This window comes from Tympanuchus pallidicinctus, unplaced genomic scaffold (genome assembly GCF_026119805.1).
Source record: "Tympanuchus pallidicinctus isolate F22 unplaced genomic scaffold, pur_lepc_1.0 scaffold2, whole genome shotgun sequence".
Taxonomy (NCBI): Eukaryota; Metazoa; Chordata; class Aves; order Galliformes; family Phasianidae; genus Tympanuchus; species Tympanuchus pallidicinctus.
The window spans coordinates 22094545-22119844 of NW_026294721.1; the positions used below are offsets into that span (position 1 = coordinate 22094545).

The 25300-nt window shown below is 43.9% G+C and overlaps 1 protein-coding gene across 1 annotated transcript in view; it reads right to left on the reverse strand.

Moving 5' to 3' along the window:
* The window catches only part of BEND4 (BEN domain containing 4), a 30019-nt gene extending 12374 nt beyond the window's left edge, over positions 1-17645 (reverse strand). The window contains exons 1-2 of the mRNA XM_052682516.1: positions 17253-17645; positions 9947-10513 (exon numbers count right to left, since the gene is read on the reverse strand). Coding sequence (XP_052538476.1) covers positions 9947-10513; positions 17253-17586 — 901 coding nt within the window. The 5' untranslated portion in view covers positions 17587-17645. The remainder of the gene's footprint in view (positions 1-9946; positions 10514-17252) is intronic.
* Between the last annotated feature and the right edge of the window lie 7655 nt (positions 17646-25300).

Here is a 25300-nt window from a genome sequence, read left to right on the forward strand (position 1 = left end):
CCCTGTGGACTGGCTAAATGAGACGGTATTTGAATATCATTTCCTTACATTTTGTTCAGCACAACCAAGCCCCTGTGGTCCAGTGCTAGGTGACTGCTGCTTGCCTGAAGAGCTCAACAAAACAGTGCTGTCCAAGTCCCTGCAGAAAATTAAATACTGAGGACATTGTAACCTGGTGAAGAGGAGAAAGCTCCTTTTAACTATTTGACTGCTTCACATGAGGTTGGAAGTATTCTAGTAGAAAAATTGAAACTATGCCCTACTCAAAACACATCGCTTTTGCCTGTGTTTGCTGTTTGATGTGTCCAAAATTAAGTCTGAGCTAGGGATGCCTATGCACAGGATACTCCATGTTTAAATACATGTCCGGGGAACACAAGGGTCACAAAGACTTGTTCCAGGAAACTTCAGAACCTGTGTGATAGGGTCACCAAAACCTCCTACTCAGATACCTGGGATCTTCTGGCAGGTTACAGGAAAAGCGCAAAGAGATATAATGGGTGATTCCACCACTGCTGAAAAGAACTGATCCTCAGACCTGGAAGAGAGCTAAGGAATAGCTGGGAAACGTGAAGAATGTGAGAAGAATCCTACTCCTGTCCTTGGAAGTCACTGCTCTGAATGTGCCCCTTTTTGCCTAGGGATTTCATTGAGTACATACAGCTGCCAAAGCACTGGTTCTTCCCTGGAGCTTCAGGGATCTCCAGGCCTTATGAAGCATTCTTCCACATTCTTCCAAATGAACGGGGCAAAAGTGAGAAGACAACAGGAAAGTATTCAACCTGTTGTGTCCCTGGTACAAGTATAGCTCTAATCGTTCCCTGCTGAGAAAATGCTTTCACACTGCTGGTAAAAAAAAAAAAAAATAAAGGTGCTAAAAACTGGCTGAAGTATATAAACGTACAATCAATGAATATACGGATGTTACAGTATAGCAGAAGCTTAGCTACATTGTTGTTACACCAAAGCAGAAAAGACAGGGACACTCACCCATATCCTGGGCTCACTTAAGAAACTCCAGAGCAGGGATCTCCAGAAGAGATCCTTTCCCCCTGGCAGTCAGCTCTTAAATAGGTCTAGGAGAGGTGCAGCCAGGCTCCACCCTTCCGGCAGCACAGGAGAATTGCCTTCACCTGTGCTCCCAGGGCTGACTCATTGCTCACCTCAGGTGATCAATCAGAGGTCCAGGCTGTGATTCAGCATTTCCCATACTTCCCAATAATTCTACCTTCACAAAAGCGATAAAGTTTCAAGCACAAAACTGTATGATTTTTGTATTGTTCTGGTAACTGATGGACTTTGAGCACTTCTGACCCATAAAATCCTCATGAATCACACAACTTGCTGTTGGCACAAATAACCCCTGCCTTTCAAACATCACATGCTGCTTGTGATCCAGTCTTCTCGGGCTGCCGTTTCACTAAGCCTAAAAATGAAGCCTCAAAGAGGGCAGTGCGAGGCCCCAGAGGCAAAGGTTCAGGTTTGGTTCCATGCCCTTCACTGAGCTTTACAAATACGCCCTTTGCTGAGAGATAAGAGGAGGTGTTTCCTCTGAACTCTGTAGTAAATGTAACTTTAGAAGAGCATGTGGTTCCCAACAAGTATGAATAAAGATGTAAGCCTGGTCACTTATTCATTTTGTGTTTATTTTGCTTTGATTTGGTCTCTAGAGAGTTAACAGGATCATAACCTGGACAGCCAATTCTCTGCATGCTTCTGCATGTATCAGGTAACGTCAATGCTATTACTATCAGGGATCTGTGCTTATTGTAACCAAAGTGAAAGATGCTAATGTAGAAATAATGTTTGATCTGATTTAGTAGAAAGCCTGGGAGGAGGCAGTAATTTTTCTGCCCACTAGGAAGAAGTTCCCACGGCCCTTACCTTCTGTGTGACTCAGGAAAGACAGCAGCACAGCAACCTGGCCTGCAGGGAGGGACAAAGGAGTGAGATCTCTGAGCAAGCTCGACGGCGAGAAGGTGCTAGGAGAATTGTTGGAAAGGCTGGCCGTGCTGAGATGCAGAGCAGAGACCAAGCAGAACACTCTCAGAGGTAGCAGAGCTTCATTGTTAATTGATCAAAGTTACAGACCTCATTGTTATTCCACACAGTAAACTTTGTTTCTGAATGCTGTAACAAGTGTTCCTTTGGCATCGCTTGTCACAGCTTTCTCTGTGGAATAGCCTATTTTCTAATAAACAGTTGGCTGTATCAACCACCAACTATAGTGGCTACAAAGTTTCCCATGCCTCACCCATTCTACAGATGGTGTGAGCTGGTAAAAAGCAGAAACACTAAAGGCATCCTAGCCATGCAGGGTCTACTCTTGGCTGGTTATTTTTTGGTACCTACTAACTCTCCATTAAAAATGCACACTTTATTTCAGGTCTGCAATTTTCTTTTTCTTCTGTTGTGCTTCCTCAGACTACTGGAGGACAAGTGCTTGTTCCCTGTTATGCACTTACAGTCAGCAGCCAGATTGTTTCTCTTTGCTAAGCCAAACACTAACCTTCCTAATTTTCCAGGGAAACAACTCCTTCACAGAAGGCTCCAGATGCTTTTTTTAATTATTCATTTTCTACTGTTTCTCATCCCTGGCTTTCATTCACTACTACCAACTTCTCCTTTACTCCATTTATTACGTTTCTAATTGTCCCTTTGCTGACCCACTAATGTTACCATTTCTGTAACCAGCAGGAATCTCCACCTCCTATATAGTCTTTGGGGACCTTCAATAAAATGCTTTCAATATTTCCCAATTATCACCCACCCTTTCTTTTTTACTCTCAGCTCCAACAACATTCTTTGGTTTTGTGAAGCCAAATTATCGTAAAGTGCCAAGAATATTTGTAGCATTGGTTTGGTCTGCACTCATTCTTCTCATTATATACATTGACTCATCATCACTTGTGCTCTGACCTGTCAAAACATGGCCTCCATTGCAACACAATGCAGGTGGGGCTCTGACCTTCCAAGAAAGCAGGTGGCAAGAAATCTGGTTATTCTGTTCCTTAATGAGATGTGGTGGTCTGAAGCTGATACTAGCTAGCATCTCTCCCTGTGCCTCACAGAGCAGAGCATGGATTTCAGCACCACAAAATTGAGAAGTGTGCACACGCACATCTGTCCCATTCCGACTGACAGCTGTTCATTAAGACTTGCTTGTCACTGCAATGTGTTCTCCTTTGCTTGACCTTGAGCTATTCTTCACTTGAAGTTCATTTCAGGGCATTTCTAAAGTGATGTCTGACTGTCAAAAAGATGTGACATATGATATGGGACCTGCTGAAAAGGTGAATTTCTTATAACATTAATTGAGACCCTTCCCTGTCTGAGATTTGGACAAGTGTGCAGCATAACATAACTTGTCTCATTTCAGCCTATACACACATTTATTTCAATAGTGAGCTGAAAGCTGTGTAGATAACCTGTAAAGAGAAGTTGGGGTGTGTTGAATTAGAAAAAGATTGAAGGGCAATGAGAGATGGGAGTTAGTAATGAGTTCCAGATCTCAGTGCTCAAGTCCTGGCAAATTTGGATTCTTTTAATTGGGTAGCAAAATAAAAGCAGCTCTCTTTTTTAGAGAAAGCAGACAGCAGAAAGCTGAGAGCTGAGGAATCAACATTACATGCACAAGGGCATTAAAGATTGGCTGAAGTGGCCCATCACCACTGCCGAAAGCAGGGAAGGAAGCAAAAAAAAAAAAAAAAAAGACAGCAAATATCCTCTTACTTCTAAAATGTCTCTCACTTGTGCTTTCCGGGAATGAAAAACCATGTTACTTCTGTAAATCTGAATCTGAAGAGGCATTTTATTTCTCTTAATTTTCTTTTGCACAAACATTTCTTTCAGAAAAAAGAATGTGCTGCTTCCCAACCTCCCATGGCTTTTATTTCTGCCTCTGCTCCTTCCCTCTTCACTGACTTAATAGAAGTTGCCTATTCTCCTTCAAGTCTCAGCCACAGCTGCAAAGTCTGCAGGACAGGGACCTCTCCTATCAAACACCATATTACATTTACACTACTAACAAGTAACAGTGAAACCAAAAACTTCCAGGAAGCAGGAACCACAGAGCATGTCACACAAATACTAATGCCTGATCTTAATAAAAACACAAACCCAAGTCCAGCTGCAAAAGCCAGACAAGCTGGGGGATGAAAGGACTGAGCACAGCCCTGCTGTGAAGGACATGGGGGTACTGGTGAATGGCAAGCCAGTAGTGAGCCCTCACAGCCCAGAAAGCCAACCATATCCTGGGCTGCATCAGAAGAAGCACCACCAGCAGAGCGAGGGAGGTGATCCTGCCCCTTTACTCTGCCTCTACTGAGGCCTCACCTGCAATACTGCATCCACATGTGTAATCCTCAGTACAGGAGTGACATGGACCTGTTGGAGTACATCCAGAGGAGAGCCACAGAAATGATCCAAGGGATGGAACACATCCTCTCTGCGGACAGGCTGAGAGAGCAGGGGCTGTTCAGCTTGGAGAAGGCTGACTGTGGTGAAGCACCAGAACAGATTGCCCAGAGAGGTGGTGAAAGCCCCGTCGCTGAAGACTTTCAAGGCCAGGCTGGATGGGGCTCTGAGCAAACTCGCGGAACTGTGGATATCCCTGTTCATTGCAGGGGAGCAGGATTAGATGACTAGTAAAAGTCCCTTCCAACTGTAAGGATTCTATCACAAGTCAACCAAATCTCTGCAAATCTGCAAGAAAGCCTGCCTGCACAAATTCCCATGGGTTTTCACAAGGGCAAATCTAACAATGAATGGACCAAAAAGCCTTAATAATGCCTGGTGTGCCACACTTAGGTGTTATTAAGTTCAGGCTGGTTGGGTGTTAGCTGCACGTTGAAGTTGAAAGCAGAGCCATGCTACAGGCGGATTCAAGCAGGCCCTCTTGCAGAAGAGTCCCGCTAAAGCTGGTGGCAGCTGCAGTTGAAGCTTGTAGGGCAAGGGAACCTCACACTTTGAAGCTGAACAGGCCAGAGATCAGACCAAAACATCCCAAGCTTCAAGGGAAACCATGGAACTGGTTAAGCACGAACATCAAGAAAAAAGAACAACAAAAAGAAACATGAAAAACTGTTCATCATAACCCTTGATGGCTGCTTTATCTCTGCTGTTGCTGTAGTAGGCTCTTTGGAAATGTGATGCTCTGCAAGTATAAAAGAGACAGGATTTCTAGAGGAATGTAGTGTGTCTTTTATTAGATCATTCAACTTAGGGAAAAGAGTCAAGCCCTGGGCACACAAAATGTTCAGGAACACTTGTCTGACTTTTTCATTACCCTGATATTAACTTTATCTGCAAACCCTGCTTTGCTTTGGCTACTTTCAGCTAGCACCAGCATCTTCTTATATTATCACCTCTACATTTTAGGGCTTTGTTCACCCCTGTTCTTCCTCCTTCTGCTACTGGGAGGAGGTAAGAGGTAAGAGTAATTACTGCAGTCATCACAGATCACTTGGTCTTACTTCCTTGTGCTTTTCTGCTACTTTCAGGCTAGTTTGCCTGAAATCATACAGCAAAGCAAGAGCACCAGGAAGCAAACACTCACACATGACCCCACACCTTTGCTTCTAACACGCAGAAGTATCTGTCTTCTCCCTTCTAGGCAGAAAGCCATGAGAAAACCCTGCTGACAACAGTGAAAGAGAACTGCATAATAATCTTACCTATTACATGAGCTAGATCCAGGCCTTACCTGCAGTTTCACAAATAAATCTTTAATTTTAGTTTTGGGAATGGATCGCAGACCTGGTTATTTTAATACTGAAGACGGAGATTAGGCCACATTTTCTCCCTCATACAGATGGATTTACTCTGCTTTTCATGGTCTTAGAACCTTAAAGAGCTAATGGCAAGTTGGCCAAACTTCCTCCAGGAATTACCTAATCCTTCTAAAATTGTTCTCCAAAATGAGAAAACACACTGAACAAAAACGCTTTCCTGAACTGAACACTTACAACACCCAGAGCTTCTGTCTTAGAAAACAAACAAAACAACCCAGAGAAAACTGCACAAACTGCAAAACATCGCATTGCTCCTCAACAAAAGCACTGAAGTACAAGTTTTTCTTCATACATTCACATAGCCGAAAAAATTACGATTTCATACAAATTTAGATATTGTTTCAGTGAAATGGGTATTTTTTGAGAAAACAAACACAAATAAAATGTAAGCAATATTTCATTCATGTAATCATTCTTCTCCAGTGGTGATCATCCAAATGGATGATGTTAGGCTATGGGAAAGAGAGTACCAGAGGGCACCTATAGCAAGAGGGCTACAGAGAAGAGTGCTGAAAGGAGACAAATCTTTTTGCGTGTCCAAGATTCTGTTTTTATAGTATCTGTTAAAAAACAGAAGTGGTTGCCTTCACATTTCCTGAAGAGACACTCTTCCTGGCTGTCTTTCTGCATGCAATGCAAACAGCGCTCTGCAGATCTCCAGTCAGACGTGCAGGACAGGTATTATTAGCACGCAAACTCTCAGGGATTTTGAAAGGCCTTTTGCATACAGAACACAAAAAAAGGAAAGCTAAGTGTTTCAGGAAAGGGATGAAGTGATTCATTCACAGTTATAGAACAGAAGGGTCGGGCTGGTGCTTTCATCTTGCTTATACTGCTTCTAACATGAGCCTCAGCTTCCATGCTGCAGGCACTGGGCAGCCCTCATTGCCCTCCAGGCACAGCAGTAGCTCCTGACAGGGCCAACATGAAGCCAGCACAGCACTCCTTCAACAGCTGGATGGCATGGTATTGTTGCATCCATACTAACTCAGCTGCCTCAATGCTACATCAGTTGCTCTTATGGAGAAATTTCTCTGCACTTATGGCCCTGCTCGGCCTGCTGGACATAAGTGTGAGATGCACAAAGGAGCAGAGAAGGAGGCTTGTGCTCCAAGATGGCTCTGAAGTGGCAGGTGGGACCAACACCACTGAGACATTTCGCTTTCAGGAAAGTCTGTGTGCCTTAGAAAAGAGCCAGAAATGCCTTGATCAGCTCTGGGCACTATTCCTGCTTACATACGGAGCATTTCAAGTTACAGAGCAATTTCTGTCAGCAGCTCTGGTAGCAGAACGTGGCTAGAGCAGAACCAGGATGTGAGGCAGAAATACTCAGACACAATCTTGATTTGCTTAAAGTCACCCACTAGCAGCTATGGGACTGCAAGAGAGCCCAGATCGTCGCCTAGCATGCAGCAAAGTCATATGGGACTTCGTGTGGCTCCTGATGTTCACTCCAACACTTCAAGCCTATACTCATATGTCACCCAGACAGTATCAGGTGACTTGTGATTGTATTATGTTGGCTGGTGAAGTCATTCATCCTTGCACATTTATTTTATTTTTTTCTGCTTTCTCTGACACACCACTAACAAGGCTTTTCAGTATTGCTGGGGGGTGACAAAGACCATGTCTACATAACTTTACTCACTTTTAAAGTGAGATGAAGGGTAACCATGATGACCCACGTGAGCACTGTTTGCTTGGGCTGGCATTAACCCTGTAACAGGTAAACGCAATGGGATTTGATTGACAAAGAGCCAGAGTATGAATAAAATGAATGCCAGTCAAAATGCAGAATGCGGATCCCATCAGGCTAACCTGACTGCTGCTCTTTACTGAGGTTTGATTGAAAAAGTTTGGTTGAACAGATATAATATACACAGGCTCCTGAAGGGCTTTTAACTATCATGTGTTACCTGCAAAAACAGCAACATACAACATCAGTAGACTATAGCACACATTCATTAAGAAACTGCTGCTGACATCTCTAGTGTTTGTCACTGGGGGAATTATCCTGAATAAATGTGTTTCTAGCAAGGTTCTACAGGGACTGACTGCAGTCTCAGTAACATTCATCAGTTCTAACCAGGATCAGGAAGTTAATTTAAAAACAATAAAAATACTATGGATAATTCAAAAAACTGTGAACCAGCAAACAGTGGGAAAAGTAGTGTATCCAAAGCAACATGGATTATGTAGTAAATTAATACAGCCAAAGACAAAGTGGGTATGTGTAGGAAGAAATGCAGACAGAAGGAGAAGCTGCCTTCTGGGAAATGAAGAGACTATTTCTCCTTCAGCCAGGAAGATATGAGCATATTGTACGTATTTCCAGTGCCCAAACTTCAAAGAAATGAGCAGAGGGGAGAAAAGAACTATAAAGAAGGTTCCAATACATACTGGTAGCTTTAAATAGCTCTGTCTGCTTAGTTTATCTAAAGATGAAAATTAAGCCAACTTTCAATTTCTAAGCACCTTTGTCTGGAAGAAGTGCTTGGTGGTACACAGCACTTGATTTAGCAGAACAAAGCATACAAGCCTGGAAGGAAGCTGATTTCAGATAGCCAGGTAGGGAATGAGGCACACATTTTCACCCATATGAGTAACTGCTGGAGTCAGTCACCGAGGAAAGAAGCAGAGCCACCTGTAGAGTCTACAGGTCAGCATGGGTGGCTTTCTGGGATGTTACTTCCATAAAATGTTATACTTTAATCAAAGTAAAAAAGAAATTGGGTTCAATACAAGCCACTGACTGAAAGTCGCAGGTCAAATTATAGATTCTAGCAGAAATCCAACTGATTTCTGACCTCATGTTTCTAAAACTAGAATTCAGCGGGAGCTAAAGTTCACACAACTCCATCACACAGTGTTTCCACGTGATCACTACTAATCACTACTAAATCCAGCAAGAACATACGAGTGACTCCAGATTTTGGGAGCACTATTGGGAAATATTCTAAATGTTGAATCTCCTCTGCTCTGAACAATGTTGGTTATATGATTTGCTGGTACCACGAAGGGTCCAATACATAAAGGAAAACACAATGCAAATAATTAATGGTAACTGGGGAGAATGATGAAAATGAAAGCTTCTTTCCTGATTGCTTTTTGCTCAGATTTTGAGACTAAGTATTCAGGATGCTGCCTTCTTTCTTTCTGCACAGTTAGCAGCTTTGGAGTATTTTCTCTCTTGCAGTCCATACTGAGTTATCTGTACCTTCCTGCCAGTTAGAGATTTGTTTAATGAACTTTGCATGCATCTACTCCTAGCACTGCAAAGTTTAGTAAGCAAAACTGTACCTCCCTAGCATTCAGAGATGTGGAAAAGAAGTGTGGTGTACATATATTTTCTTTGATAACTTCTAATTTGCTTGAAGTATTACTCAAGGTGCATTTTCGCTTCTCCTTCAAGTTTAGAGGATGTGGGCATAAGATACCTTGTTCTCTTCTGATCCCTCTCTTCAAGTATCTCAATGCATCTTAATAATGAGCAGTCTAAAGAGTCTAAAGATTAAAGAGATATGAAAAGGTTTTCACAGACAAGCCTTCTATTGGATAAGGTTATTCTGTCTGCTTTCTTTCCTCCAGTGTTGCAATGGAGAAGTTGCTAAGTCTTTTGTTCTCTGGGTTTTATTGGAAAGTGAATGGGGGGAGATATATCTATACCTCTCACAGAACTAAGAGCAGCTTAAGAGATACTATTCAATACAAAAGCTGAACTAATTTTGTTGAAGGTAAGGATAAAACTTTGAATAGCTTCATTAAGTAACCAAATCAGGAGCCCGCAAGGGGAATTAGATTCATAAGCTGCAACATTACTTAGAGAACAACACAGGCAATTAGGTATAAAAGCATATATTTGAAATTACCATGATAAACCACCTGATGCTTGGAATTTGGAATTACAAGTATATCCCATCCTGAACACTGCTCATCAGTCTAGAATTCACAGTTCACATGGATAAGTAACAGCAGATAATTTTTCAGTGGGCACAGCTATAGGAATTTAGGGTAGAGACAAATGCCAATGTTTTATAACTATGACTGCAAACTTAAAAAAAAAAAAAAAAAAAAAAAAGCAACTAGAATGTAAAACCTCACCTCAACTACTTCTATCACTGACTGAAAATATTACATAGCAGGGGATTGTTTACCTGGAATGCTCTCCAGCTTTCTACGAAGCTCCTCATTTTCTTGTTGCAATGAAATTACCTCCTGTTCAAGCTCTTGACACCGAGGGCAGTAACCTTCCTCTTCTTCTTCCTCTTCCTCCTCTGGAAGCGTAGAAGATGATGGGTGACCATGAGATTCAGAAGTTGCTGGAGATGTCCATCCACCTAAAGTGTGTACTGGAGAGGTTGAAAGTGGATCCACATCTGCCAAATGGCTAAAATCATTTACTGACGAGGTGTTCTGAGAAGGGAAGCTCCCAGAAAGCAAATAGTTCTGAAGCGAATCAGTAAAAACTCTCAGAAAGGCTGAGGTTTGTTGTTTCTTTTGCATATACTGCATCTCTATGTCTAAAATGTCTGACGTCTGACTATGGACCATTTTTCCAAGCTGACATTGCTCTTGTCTTTCACTATAATTTGGGTTTTCCTGCTTTATACAAGAAATCATTGACTGAGAGTGATTGTTGTCCAGTAGTTTTCCACCACAATTTAAAAGACTTAGAACCCGGCTGCACTGTTGGGCAAAGGCATCCAGAATCATTCGACTCTCTGAAACAAAAAAAAAAGATGAATCACAGCAACCTAACACAAACAGTTACGCCAGGCAGCAGCAGCTAGATGAATGCATGCAACCATTTACAGTAGCAGGCATTTTATTTCTGAACATATTAAAATTATGGCTACTGCTTTAATACTTCTGCAACACTGCGATTTAAAACAATCCTGACTTTGCTTCTATTTTGAGAGCGCCCTTGTGCCCTTGCTGTTAACCAGAAATGCACTGTGATGATAGTCAGTGCTTAGTGCCATGTTCTTTCAGAGAGATTAAGACAGAGAAATGGGGGAAAAATATAAATTCCATCCAATATGCCACAATAAAGTTCACAGGAGCATTTCTTTCGAAGCAGATTTCAAGCCGTGGTGAGCATTGCCTATACCTATCTGCAGGACTTTGTGCTACACCTTCCTCCTATGCCCTGCTCCTCTCCAACAAGGCTTCCAAGCTTCAGTTTTTCTCCCTTTCACTTTTGCTGCACTTACCTGGCATTGGGCATAGGCCACTTCATAAGACCCACTCCATTTACATGGATTTTAAAGGCTCCTTTTGTTCTCGCTTCCAAAGAGGTCCAGAAAAGATTCGGGAGCAATGCTTTCTGTTGTGACTGCCCACAAAGTTGTGGCCATGCTGCTATCCCACAGCAGATAAAAGGGGCTGAGCAGTTTCTGGAAGCAAGGAAGCATGCCACTCCATGAACACCTGGACCTGCCTCTAGTGATAGGAGGAGCAAAATACACCACCACTACAGGATGGCTTACTTCTGTAGGATCTGTGTGTGTAGAGTTGAGCTGCTATAACAGTGCCCGCACTAAATGCAAACAGCCAGTGTGTCTAGCTCTGATTTATGGTATGACCTGCTACTTTCCCTGATACCAATGTCTTTAAAAAAACTATTTATAGCTTATAGCAGAGTTCTTCTAGGCATCTGAAAGATGTAACTAACATTTTTTGCAGGAAATAAAAAAAAGTGGTAGATTTAAGCACTGCCAAATTTGGAGAGCTCTTCTAAGACAGGCTTGACTTTTAGTAAGTGACAAATGCATTCGCTTTTGAAAAGGCAACCTGCTACAGATGTATGGAACTAAGCACCCCAAACCTTCACTTAACTTAAACTTGTCACTAGAGGTGAAAAACACAGCCTCGTCACACTGATAACACGTAAAGACCAGAAACTCTGGGAATTCAGATCTTTAAGAGATGGTGCTTTTCACAGCACTTCTCCATCACCCTGCAGTTTTGTTTGCTGGTGGAAAATTACATCATCCTGAGGTTAGAACAGCTGTCCTGCAGAATATCTGAAATGACACTAATTTGGATTTTTACCATCCTGCAGCTGTCAATAAGGAAGAACTAAGGCAGCATACACATGCTGCGAGTCTTAAGTACAGACGGAGTAGGCCTTGCTGACACACAACCCAAGGGTGTCATCTCCTGAGGACTCACACAGGTAAGAAGAGAGGCATGAGGAAGACAGAAGAGAACGTGCAGTGCAGTGTTCTGAGATGTCTGGGAACAAGATGAGAGCACATCAGCATGTGAAGTACAGGGGGCTCTGAGACAGCTCTGAGCAGCCCCACAATCTGTGCCAGCAACTCACATCACACCCTCACTTTGAGTTCTGACCAAGCAGGACAGATTCCTCCATCTTTCTGTCATCAAAAATGCTTGGGTGCTTGGTAGCCTCTATACCCACTGTCACTTCCAAAAGCAAGGAGTCCTGGTGACACTGCAGCTTTCTAACTGGTACCTATGGACAAGAAAGGAAATCAGGAAACTAAAATACCACTAACACTCTCAACTTGTGCTTTCTTTCCCTTATGTCTTTACTTCACATATTTTCCCTTTAAAAATATGAAAGGATATTGATTGGAACTTTGCAATCCTTCTACAGAGCAGTTTTTCATTCATTTTAATCCTATAATCCGATTCCAGACCTGAAGTCATATTTACTGTTTGTATTTTAATCATTATGGTCCCTGTTGACAAAACAGTTACTCAGTTTTTTTGCATATCTCTCTTGCAAGGGGACGAAAAATGAATGAAACAACTGAAAGGGGATTAGATTAGCATAGGAGACGCTATTCTAGTATTACAGCTCCTGCTAAAACACGGCCAGGAATAACCTGCCATTTCAAATACCAGTTCTGAAGAACACTTTAATAAATACTGCCATCAGTAAAGATAAAATTAGTGATTAGTTTTGTTATAAAAATGAATGCCTTAACGCATTCACTGTGATAACGGCTTAAAACGTAGCTGAAATTTTATACAGAAATGACAGCATTGATTTAATCTTCAGTTCAGTATCAGATCTACTACAAAGACACAATAACAGCAATTACTGTCTTTTTTCTTAGCTTTAACCCATACCCAAGGATGTAAAAATGAAAGCTGTGACACGGTGAGGCTATTACAGAATGTGAGCACAAGGATTTGCAAATGCTTTCTGCCAGTGCCACTGGGCAGTGACAGTGAGAGATGCCCTCAGCACACAACCCTGGCTCCATGTTGAACCGTGTACCACTGCAAAGTACACCACTAATACTACATGTACCCACAGTCTGAACAACCCTGAGTGAGAATGGCAACTACAGTTATTCCTTGTGATGGAAAGAAAAATAAAAACAAATGCTGCCTATTTAGCATTTATTATAGAGCTTGGTATTCCAGCTTTTGCAGGGTGACTGTAATTAGAAATGCAAGCAGCATGCAATGTCTAATCAGTAATAAATGACAAAAAAATTGTTTTAATGTGAATACTACCGAATAATCACAGATCTATGATTCTTAATTGATTTAATGTAATGTATGTATTTTCTAGGAAAGAAGGATTCTGCTGAAATGACTGCACCAGACTGAAATAAACTACTTACTGAAACTGTCTTGTGACACTCCTCTTCCTTATTACAATGCTCACCAACCATGTAATTCTAATGTGTCAGACCCTGCAGTCTTCAGTCTTACAGAACTCCTATTGACTTCAGCTCCACTTCTGCCTGGAGGTGGGCTTGCCACATTAGGCCCATAAAGTGCTAACAAGAGATGATTAACTCACCAGAAGTGTAAGCAGTTCTAAACGGACTATTTCTCTGAGAATGCAAGCAACCAGCTGACAACATTACCACGTGGCAAATGAGGGACCAACTCCCAGATACAGTTCTTCATTTTCACTTCTTTCTCTCATTGATACTAGTTTGTTTTTTTGTTTGTGTGTTTGTATGTCTCTGAAGCTGCCAGACTGAAGACAAGGGTTTAGTAAGAGCAATCGCATGAAGCTCAACCAGATGACCTATGGCAATGCATTAGAAAAGCTGTCTGGAAAGGCTTGTGGGTGCTACATCAGATTTTTCTACACCTAAGGATCTTTTCAATTCTTAGACCAGACAGCTTTATTAATAGACACTTTGCTGGATCTCAATAGATCCGCATTCAAGTGTTGGCTTTTCCATGGGTTTTCCTCTGCGACCTCGGGTGGATGGTATGAAAAGATGTCTTTACTGAGCTACTGAAGGGGTCCAAATGACACACATTCTCTCCTGTGGAGAATGTACCCATTCATATTTGATCTTCAATAAGATTTGAAGTTTCGATTTCAATAATCTCACTCTTCACTTTGCAGCGTTTCAGATTTTTATCTCTTGATTTGTTGAATAACTGTATTCTATTTTTTAAGGTCCTGGGGTAACAGCTCTGTATCCCCAAATGGCTTTGTCCTTGTATACAAATCTTCTCATCACATGGTTAGATAAGAACATTGCTGCCTGAGTCAAAACTGGGAGCATGTGACACCCTGACTAAGGGATGCTTTTGTGGGCATTTTACATGAAGATCACTGAGACACTCCAGCACAATTGATCCATCCACTCCACATAAGTATTTCCAACTTCTTGCTTAAGGCCAAATTGATGCTCTCTTCACCTTCTCTATTCAAATATAGACATATATAAATACATACATAGCCTGGACACAATAGAAATTGCTTAATTAGTCTTGTTAAGCATGCCAGGTCTTTAGCACTACTGCCTCTATGACAGCTCTGCTTGTCTTGCTTTCTACTTACTCCCTTCTTAAATTTCAAGGCACACTGTAAGGTCTACATCATGCTTTCCTATGGAAAAGAAGTTACTTTTGGAGCCCATCATGCTGTTTAATGCAAACAATAATAAAAATAAAAAATACACATTATTTCCATACCAAGAAAATATTTAAAACACTAAACTAATAAAGAACTGATGCTCCAAAGGAGAAAACAGGTGTTTGCCCATATTTTGAATGTACTCGTGTGGATTATACTGCAGCAGTCATAGCAAGCACTGCTCACCTGAGAAAAGGGGAGGCTTGTATTTGCAGCACAGCTTCCCATTTCTCACAGTAAGATGACATTTCTCAAGCTGAAGCCTCCCCTGAAAGGTGGGGTCCCAAGCTGGACCTTCCCTCACAATGAGGCAGGGTGGAGAACCCCTCTGCTCTTCATCCTTCCCACAGCCCTCTCCCTGCTGTTGTTTTGGAGCCCCAGCCAGGGCAGTCTCTTAGTTCAAAGACGACACTGCTTATTTCTGGCAGGAGCTCTGAACACTTGCATATGCTTGAAAACATGGAAGCATCCTTACTCATCCCCTTTGGCTGTGTTATAGATGCCCACTTTCAAAATGAGACTCGGTGCTCTGAATCTACAAGCCTCAGAAACATCGTGCCTAAAGATTAAAAGCCAGCTGTATCAAGTGTTTAAGCTGCCAGACCAGAGTAAGATGTACCAGGGATGGCACTGTACCAGTCAGTTTATATTCTGTTACCTACACATGTGAAATGCCAACAGAAAGCGGGAAACCCCTGAAACAGGTGTTGCTGTAGAACTGCAGCTCTCTCTCACTGCACTGTAGATAAGCTAAGGGGGAAAACCCTGGAAGCCAGGGTAAGGCCTACCTGCCCTCTGCAGAACAACAGCACACAGCTCAGACTGTGGTGACAACCCACACGGAACTCCCCTCCTGCACACTGTGGCAAGTCTGAGGTTTGCTTTCTTCTATTTTGTCTGTCCTACTTGATAGCTCAGCCTCAGCCTGTGAGAAAGGTATGCTGGGATCAGATTGGGAACCCAAAGTGAGCCAGACGTGCAGGTGATGAGGTCTGCAAAGACCTTCAGAGCACAAACAGCCACTCCTCAGTCATCCTCTTTTGCACAGACCCAGCTCAGTGACAAACTCTGGAGCTCGCTCGTGCTCCTGGTTCATACAGCCATAGAAGCAGGAGGAAGTCCAAACTTCTGCTCACCAAAGCCCAGAGTGCTCTGCTGCAAATATGGCCTCATCTGTCACCTACCAGGCAGCCGAATGTCTTCGTGGCGTGATCTGCTTCTGTGAAGAAATGCAGGTGTCACATTTATCAGCAATGTTTTGATTGAGGGCCACAAATATGCTGAAATAACAGCATTTGGGCATCTAAATAACAGGAAGTTTCAAGAAAAAAATCCAACGTGACCTTCTGCCACAGATTACAGGACCATGCGTCAAAGCAGAGAATTTTCACACTCATCTATTAAACTTTTTTTGGTAAAGTACGTGAATTATTTGTTACAAGAGGTGATAAATCCATCCCATGTGTGGCAGCTTTGGAGCGAACACAGGCCTTAACACACAGCCATATATTCTATTAATCAGCACATCTCCCTGTTCGGTAAAGAAATGTCATCGCATTTGTTACAAAGGCAAACAGCAACATAGCAAAACAGGATCCAATTTTTCTAAATAAATAAATCAATGATGTGTCAAAAATTAACAGATGAGTTAATATACCCAATGTTATCAAAACCAGATGGTGCTTCATAATATTCATCCTGTTCAGTCAAACCCTGAATGTATTCTGGACCATCAGTATATAAAATAGGATGCTGCTATTTGTGATGGCAAACAAAAGCAATCATGCCTGCCAAGCACATACTATAACAGGCAGCATTTCAGCTCTGCTAGACAGAAAGTAATTAGAATGCTTTTAATGTCCAAAAGAATGATGCTGATAGGCTGCCACAGATGTGTAGATTTATGAATATTTATATGGTGGTTTATAGCTGACACTTTTATCAGTTGAAGAAGATAAAATATCTGCCTGACTCAAAAGCTTGACAGTCAGGTTAATAAAATCTCATTAAAGAGAATGACCTATGCAATTATATAGGATTTATTGTAATTCATTTTTGATTGTACTCTGCTTAAAGATGCAATTTCCCATTTCCTGATGCCAAATTTAGGTTGCATATCAAGATCTACGTGGTTTTTAACTCCGAGCCATCGCCAGAAGAAAGATACGCGTTCAGCATCTCGCTATCTTACACCTCGCAGGAAAAAATATTAGATATTTTCACCTCCGTTCCAAACGGCACTCCGCGGAAGCGGCGCGGGGAAGCGGCCCATCTATTGCCCCCGTTACGCCCCCACCCCGTTCCCAGCCGGCAACCCGAAGCGGCGGACGGCAGCGGGCTCCTGGGGGGCGCCGGCCCCGCCGAGCCGGAGCGGCTCCGGGAGAGCCCCGACGGGAAGCGCCGAGCCGCGCCACCCCACTCCGCAGCCCTCGCCCCGCGGCCGCCCCCACCCCCGGCGACGCCGACCCGCTCCGCCCGCAACTTTCCCGGGAGCGCCGGGACGCGAAGGGCGGCCCACCCCGCGGGGCCCCGCGCCTCCGCCCCGCCGCGAAGTGCCCCGAGAAGTTGCGCGGGGAGGCGCGGAGTTGCGGTACCTGCGCTCAGCTCCGCGCCGCCGCCCGCGGGGCAGGGGCCGTAGCGGCCCGAGGAGCTGGGGGCCGGCGGCGGCGGCGGGCGGGGGTGGCCCTGGGCGGCGGCGGGGCGGGCGGGGAAGGGGCCGTGCGCGTAGGGCAGCGGCTCGGCGGCGGGCGGGAAGGGCTGCCCCGCCGCGCGCCCGCGGGGCACCTCCACCATGCCGGCTCTCTCGTAGCGCTTGGCCAGCGCCGCCCGCTTGCCGGGGAAGGTCTTGAGGACGCTGTAGGGACCCCGCTGCTTGTAGATTTTGGGGGTGCTGGGCCCCTCCTCCGCCGGCTGCATCTCCTCCTCCATCCTCCGCTTCCTCCTCCCCCGGCCCGGCGCGGCCCCGCTCCGGGGCTGTGGCCGCCGCCGCCGCGGCTCGTCTCTGTGGCACGGCGGAGCCCCGGCGCGGCGGGGCGCCGGCCTGATTGACAGGCGGCCGCGCCAATGCCTGGAGGGAGACGGGCGGCGACCGCCGAGTGTTTGGGGTAATCTCTGCTAATGGCAACGGGGCGGGGAGGCGGGCCCTGGCGGGGCCGCCGCCGCCCCGTTCGCCGCCGGCGGGGGCAGGTGAGCCGCAGGAGCCGAGCGGCGGCGCGGAGCGCCCTTCCATCACGGCGTGGCCCCGCGGAGCCGCCGCCAAACTTTGGCGCCCTCGGGCTGGGCGCCCGCCTGCCCGCTGCGGGGCGGCGCGGGGATAAAAGTGTTGGGAGTGCGGGACCCGTCAGAGTTGATTAGGGAGCAGAGGACATTTTCTTTCTCGTTATGCATAAAGAGCTTCGTGGCGAAATAAAAAGCGGGTCCGCCGTAATTCATGCATGTCAGATTTCCATGAATCTGGGAGATTAATCGCGTTTAGCGTGATTTGCAGCGTGCCCTCCCCGCTCCCCGAACCCGTCCGCTCGGTGCAAAGTGCTGCACCGAGCTGAGCCCGTCCCTCTGCCCGCCCGGAGCCTTCCAGGGCAGTTCGGAAATAATGAAATGCCGCTGAGAGACAGCTTGAGAATGAGATGCCATCGAGAGACGTCTCTGAGAAATGGAGGAGATCTGGGGAGATGGAGACAGCTGAGGCTGAGTGATACGTTGGAGAAAAATAAACGATAACAAACCGCTCGCTCTCCCCATTCTTTTCAGCGAGGCAATTTGATATTTTGCATTAACATTTCCCTTCTCCTGTCCCACTTCTCCCCTGCTTTTGCTGCTGTAATTTATCAGGATTACAATAAGCCCTCTGGCTTTGGGAAGCAAAATTACAGAACACCTTAGTTCTATTTAAGTCGTGGCGGTGGGAAATCATCCTTCTGCCATCGCGGGGCTCGGCTGCGTGCTGCGGTCATCGCTCTCTGCTCCTATGGTGTTTGTTCGGCAGAGCCGCGCTCGCTGGGAAGGGCAGCAGCCCCTCTCTATGTGACCGACCCCGGGCTCATGGCCCCCTCCTGCGGCTCTCTGTGGGCCGGGTCCCGTTCCATGCGGGGCACATGGGAGCAGGGCGGCTGCGGGTTCTGATTTTTTGACAAGTAGGGTAAATCGATTTCTTGTAGCAGCCAAAAGCCTCTAAATAAAGGCTAGTGTAATAGAAATCGCTGTTTTACTTAAGAAAATCAATTGTAAGTCTTTGTTTTCCAGCCGACTCCTTGATCGCCTGCACTTTAAAGAAAATATTGTACTGTAATGCAAAAGGCAGAATGGAAATAAGCAGGAGAGGAATTTGTGCTTCCACTTGGAAATGAGACATGGAGGGCATGAGGTCAACACCTGGCATTGGCCACTGCTGTAGGAGACCCCGCTACATTCATATAAACAGCCCCAACTGTTCAGGTATAAGCTGCAATTCTGGGGGCTCACTGTTGCTTGGCGCTGCCCCTGCTCCTAGTGAAGGAAACAACCCTGTCTTCCGTGTATACCCTATCTCCTCCTGCAAGCAGGGAGAGAACCAGTGCAGTATGCCCTTCCCTCCTGCCAGGGTGCCTGCAGCCCCACCTGCTCCAGTTCAGGGCTGGAGCCACATGGACACGAAGGGAGAAGGCCATGTGGGGATAACAAGGTGTGAAGACTCCCGCAGCTGAGCCAAACCTTGTGGGGTACTCCTTGTTGGGGAACAGAGCTTTCCTCAAAGCTCTGAACAGGCACATGGGCACTCTGAGGTGGGCTGATGTTATTTTAACTATTTATCTCTGTATTGCAGTTGCATTTCAGCTGCACACTGGATTGAAACAACACATAGCCCTCACCTTGATTATCCTCCAAAATAGCCTTAGCTGACACCAGCAGCTTGTTCTGAGAAGTTAACACCTTTGTTCCCCTCCCCATCCTCTGAGCGAAAGAGTTCCCCTTAACATGTAATCTAAATCTCATCTCTTTTAGTTTAAAGCCATTTCCCCCTGCCCTGTCACAATCAGACAATCAGTGTAAAAAGTCAGTCTCCCTTCTGCTTATAAACTCTATTTAGGTACTGGAAAGCTGCAATGAGATGTCCCCAGAGCCTTCTCTTCTCCCTTCTGAACATCCCCATCACCCTCAGCCTAGGAGAAGTCCCTCTTATGATCTTCTTGGCCCTCCTCTGGACACTCTCAGATGGAACAGGCTGCCCGGAGAAGCTGTAGATGCCCTGTCCTAGAGGCTTTCAAGGCCAGGTTAGATGGGGCCCTGGGCAGCCTCATCTAGTGGGTGGCAGCCCTGCTTATGGCAGGGGGTTGGAACTGGTGGTCTGTAAGGTCCCTTCCAACCCAAGCCATTCTATGATTTCCTCAGGCTGTGCTATGCTGACATGATGGTTGCATCTTTCCCTATCTGCTTACTGGTGTGAGTTTCCATTTTTAGGGGTTTGAGACCTGTAACAGGATTATTGCAGACTATTCTGAGTGAGTGGAGAAAGGATGGGAAGTAGCTGGCCCTCAACAAATAATAAAAAAAAGCTAATCAAAACAAAGACAAAGGGCGCAATGAAAAATAAGAAACCCAGCGTTGCTGCAGCGTATGCTCTCCTGCTCCTAGAAATCACTGCAAAGAGAATATTTGTCAGTGTATAGAAAAATACCCAATCCAGACACAGGCCATCAATCACTGGGCATGCCTGTGTGAAGGTATTGCGAGGTGCTCAAAGAACAGAAGCGTGATCCATCTCTATCTGCCGAGCAGGGCTAAATCTCACGCCGCTTATTCGCGGGAGCCGTGCTTCAGTGCTGGAGAGAGCCTGCAGGATTTGGCCATGAGCTGCCAATATCGCTCTGTGCGCTTGGAGTGCACGATGAGAGCTGAGATTGGCAACTCTCCCCTGTAATCTAAAGCACTCTGCAAGCAGGCTGGCCGTAATTTGCTGCCCTAAACATTTAACCCTAGCTAGTTAATTTAAGCTTAGCTCAGTTGCTCATGTTTATGGATAAAGAAACAAAAGAGAGAGCATCAAAAGGAAAAGATGACTGTGGAATTCAATATTTCAGCAGCTGTTGATAGGTAAATGTTATTGAAGTGTGGCATTCAAAACCGAAGGCCTGCATTTATGATAATGAGCCTAACAAGGAAATGAGATTGACACAGCAATTCTCTGTTTTTGTTGTCCCCTGAGGTTAGAGATTATGCAGTGCGTGGTTCTGTTTTTAGCCTCTTTGGTGATTCCAGCTGTGAGAGACAGCACTGTGCACATTTGTCAAGGTTGTGCTTCAGTCGGGTGACTCAGGAGCTTGAGGGGAACACGGACTGCTGGCCTCACCTCACCTCGAGCCCACATCCCATTCAGAGAGCAGCCCCTCCACTGGCAGGCTGTCCCCCATCTCCTGTTGGGCTTGCTCTGTCCTTTGTGAAATGCTTTGAAATAATTGAAATATATCTATCACTGCGACATTGTGTTTTGAGAATTACTGGAATGTTTCCCAATGACATTAATTGGTTTAAAAATATTTTTCTTTTTCTAATTAGTGCAAGATTGATGAGTGGTAGAAAGGGCATTTATACAGGCAGACACATATTTCCATGCTACATTCGTGTCTTAATAAAATGGTAGCTAACTGGATTCTAGTGCTGAGTAAACATTGGCGAGACAGAAAATACTGTCTACCTTCAGGAGGAGGAAATATCCAGTGTTTTAAATGGAATTGTATTGTGTGAGGAAAAAAAAAAACCGAACTGGTCTCCCTGAGGACTGGAAAATGGATAAATGAATTATTTAAATATAGTTAAAGGACACACAGGAAAAAGTAATGGCTTTGATACCCAATGTAGGAAAAATTATTAATATTTTAAGGGATCAATTGTGGACACATGGAAAAGCTCATTTTAATTAAAGATCACTTGCATAGAGTGGTTTGAAGAAGGGAAGAATTGTATAAAGTATTTGTTGCTTAGAATTTCTTAGAAATATATCTTGGATAAAACTGATGATAAAACATGTTCATAACTTCAGCCTGCCCTGTTGGGCTGGTTCTGGATGTCTTCAGCTCCTTGGGACATTTGCTCCTGGGGAGATCTCATTGCAGCCTTCCAGTGCCTTCCAGGGGCTTATAAACATGAAGGACATCAACTTTTTAAACAAGTAGATACAGATAGGACAAGGGAGAATGGTTTTATACAAAAGAGAGAAGGTTAAATGTCAGGGGGAAAATGTTCACTGAGAGGGCAGTGACGCAGTGGCACAGATTGCCCAGAGAAGTTATGGCAACCTGAAGGTGTTCAAAGTCAGGTTGGATGGGGCCCTGAGCAGCCTGATCTGGTTCCTGATTTAGTGGCTGGCAACCCTGACCATGACAGGGGGTTGGAGCTAGATGATCTTTGAGGCTCCTTCCAACCAGAGTTATTCTATGATTCTCTCTTGTGTAGACTTGGTGCTTGCATGTTGGTCAGCTTGTGATTGCTCTGTGATATTTTGGTCTTGTCTTGCAGTGCTTGATGTTTTCGGAGCGCCTCTGAAGGTGTGACTACTGTGGGCTGACAGAACGATGCTCTGCAGGTTGGGATCACACTGCTTTTCCAAACCTATTTGTTGCCCCAGAATGGGGCTATAAAAGTAGGGCTCCATAGGAGCTGAGGGGCAGGAGACCATCCCTGCATTTACATTCATCACTGTTCCATTCTCAAGCAGCCCCTAAACCTTACATTAAACCATGACAAATTAACAGCTCATTCTTAGAAGCACAGTTCAGACACTTCATGGAGATGAAATAAAAGGCTTCTTCCACATTAATAATCTTGTAACGCTAACACTGGTAATCCTTTGGGAAACCCAAAAAGCTGTCCTCAGGGGCAAAATCATTACTTACAGTCCAGAAGAGCAGAAAGCAATGGACAAAACCTGGAATCTCCTGAGATCTCTCAACAGTGCTATGTGAAATGACTCCACTGGGAGAGGTGCTTAAAATCTTCAGAGCAAAAACTAAACTGAGTGCCGCACTGAAAGAAGTGGGAAAAAAAAAAAAAAAAAAAAAAAAAAAAAAGTTAACAGTACAAAAAGGCAAAATTTTGGGGGAATAGGGCCAGAAAACTGCTGTGGTCTCAGGCAAGAAGAAATTCTATCACCCTGAAAGTACTGTGTGCCTGGGAACATGTCTATCACAAGGGGAAAACAGAAATGTGAAGACATGTTTGCATAAAGGCAACGTACAGATGTGTTTGCAGAGGCTGAAATTCACCTGATGCATCACTCACATCTGCACACAGATGTTTCACCCAAAAAACATTCAGAGGGGATCTCTGAACAGCATTCCAAATAAGTGACATCCTGAATAAATGTATGTTTCTACTTGCTTAAATGCAAAGAGTCTCAAATAAAATTGATGTTATGTCTGTGGCTGTCTCAGATCGTACTACGATAATACCTGGAGCATATATCAGCTTTGCTTTTGTGACTTCTACATCACGGCACTCTTTGCGTCCTGGTCATTATTCAGAATCCTCGTTACTGTGTTTGTGTTTCTTTGCTATATGACGATGGGTTTAAGTCTTAAATCGGGAGGGAACCTCACCCATCAATGTCAAGAGAGCAGTGACAGTTAACTTTAGCAAATGATATGTTCCCAAAACTCTTAGTTTATAGCTCAGGAAATCTTACGTCACCTACCATCCCTGGAAATGCCTGCTGGTTTTGGTGCTGATTCTCCTAGCCTTACTAAGAGTAAAGAAGATCAGAATTTAGGTCATTTACATTATCATAATCTGGACTAACATTTAAAAATTTATGAAAATCTTCCACCCAGCTAGTAGGAGAGTGGCTCTTGAAGAAAGACAGTATGTCTTGCTCTCCCTCCACAAACATCCATTTCACTTACATAGGATTTAGCTTGTTAAGGAAAAAAGGGTTGTGGGTGTTGGTTTTTTTTTTTTTTTCGGGGAGGGGAGTGAGGGGGTTTGATCTCTGTGTGATTCTCCAATTCCTTTAAATTTTTTATTACATTATATCATTTTCTTTAAGCGGGGTAAAAATGCTCAGCTCTATTAATGATGGAGGAAACCACGCTTTCCAAAGTAAGGGCTTTAGTTTGCCTAATTTTCATGTTCAGACCATATATATATCTGAAGGCAAGAAACTGTGGCCCTTGAAAAGCAGTAGTAACAAGAAAGCTGCTCAGATTTTAAAGGAAGTACATTGCACAACCAGTTCTGGGCAAAGTATGAATGCAAGTATGTCCTTTATTGCTTTACAATTTATTGCAGACACATTCAGGAAAATAGAAAACTAAATATTAACATCTGACATACACACAGTTAAGATTTTAGAGGTTTGTCTACATAGGCATCTCATTAAAAATGCAAATGAGGCTGGCTTCTGAGACTGGCTGACCTGAGATCAAGCTTCCTGAAGGCAGGCGATTTCCTCCTTCCTCAGAAGAAAGAAAAAAAGCACGGGGAGCTTTTATTCACCTGGATGAAGCACAAAAAATTGTGTGAGAACTATTTATAAATATGTATGAATAAATATTTAATGATATATATGCTGAACAGTTGAACTGTTGTTCAGCAAATACATAATTTGTTAATTTTGCCTGCTTCTACTGAATAATTTATTCATCAGATCAGCTTTTTTAATATTCACTAGATGATCGTCTGATCAAATCCTGTTAGCTGAATGTGTTATTTGATTTTTTTTGCCCTTTTCAAAAATCACTTAGTTTATTGGAAGAACATTGCTGTGATTTATTAGAGGTATATTCCGTCCAGTCCATGGTGACATTCTTCAAGAATAACCTCTGAAGACAGTAGATTTCTTGCTCCTGTCATACGATATTAACCTTTTGTAATCCTGACATGTATTAGATATTTTTGGCCAGGGAAATTAAGCCTTGTGTCCAACAGCACACTTTTGTGTCTCACATCCATGACAACATATATATGATGTGGTTTATTCTTTATTTGTTGACTGAATATTGAATTATTTAGATTAGCTACATCAATCAGTACTGCATTCTCGTTCATCTAAGTGTCCCTACAGTTCACTCAGCAATGCATCTCTGCAAAGAATTTCTTCTAACTCTTAAAATTGTCATGTAGCTTCAGAAAGACCCTGACATTGCTGTGCAGAACAAGATGCAGAAAGGACAGTGTCTAATCCTTTACGAGCCAGCCTTGAAATCAATCATCTGGTGTCTCTTTGTAGCTTGAAAAAGACTTCTTACACTTCCCACTTGAAGGGAAGTTCCCAGCCTTCTCTTGAGCTGTCTTCACACCCAGGGAGGCCTTCAGATATCAGGGCGTACAGCCATGATATCATTACATCCAGAGAATCATTTAATGTTTTATAGTATTATTTTACCTTTTCATAATTTTTAAAGCTTGTAAGGATGTGCTTTTTCTTTTAAGTTACTGAGGCCTAAATACTCAAATAAGGCTATCTTTGAAGAAAAGAGGCTGTAAGAAGCAACATTGACTTGTTTTTTTTTTAAAAAAGATCTTTCTCAAGTTAACTACCTGTAAACTTGCTCTTTAAAATCTCTAGTAATTGGGGAATAAACAACAGGGCAGTAAGAACCAAAAGTACTGAGAGCACTCTGAAATGACCTGTGTAACTTGGTTTGTGCCATTGCCATCAAGGCTAATGCTG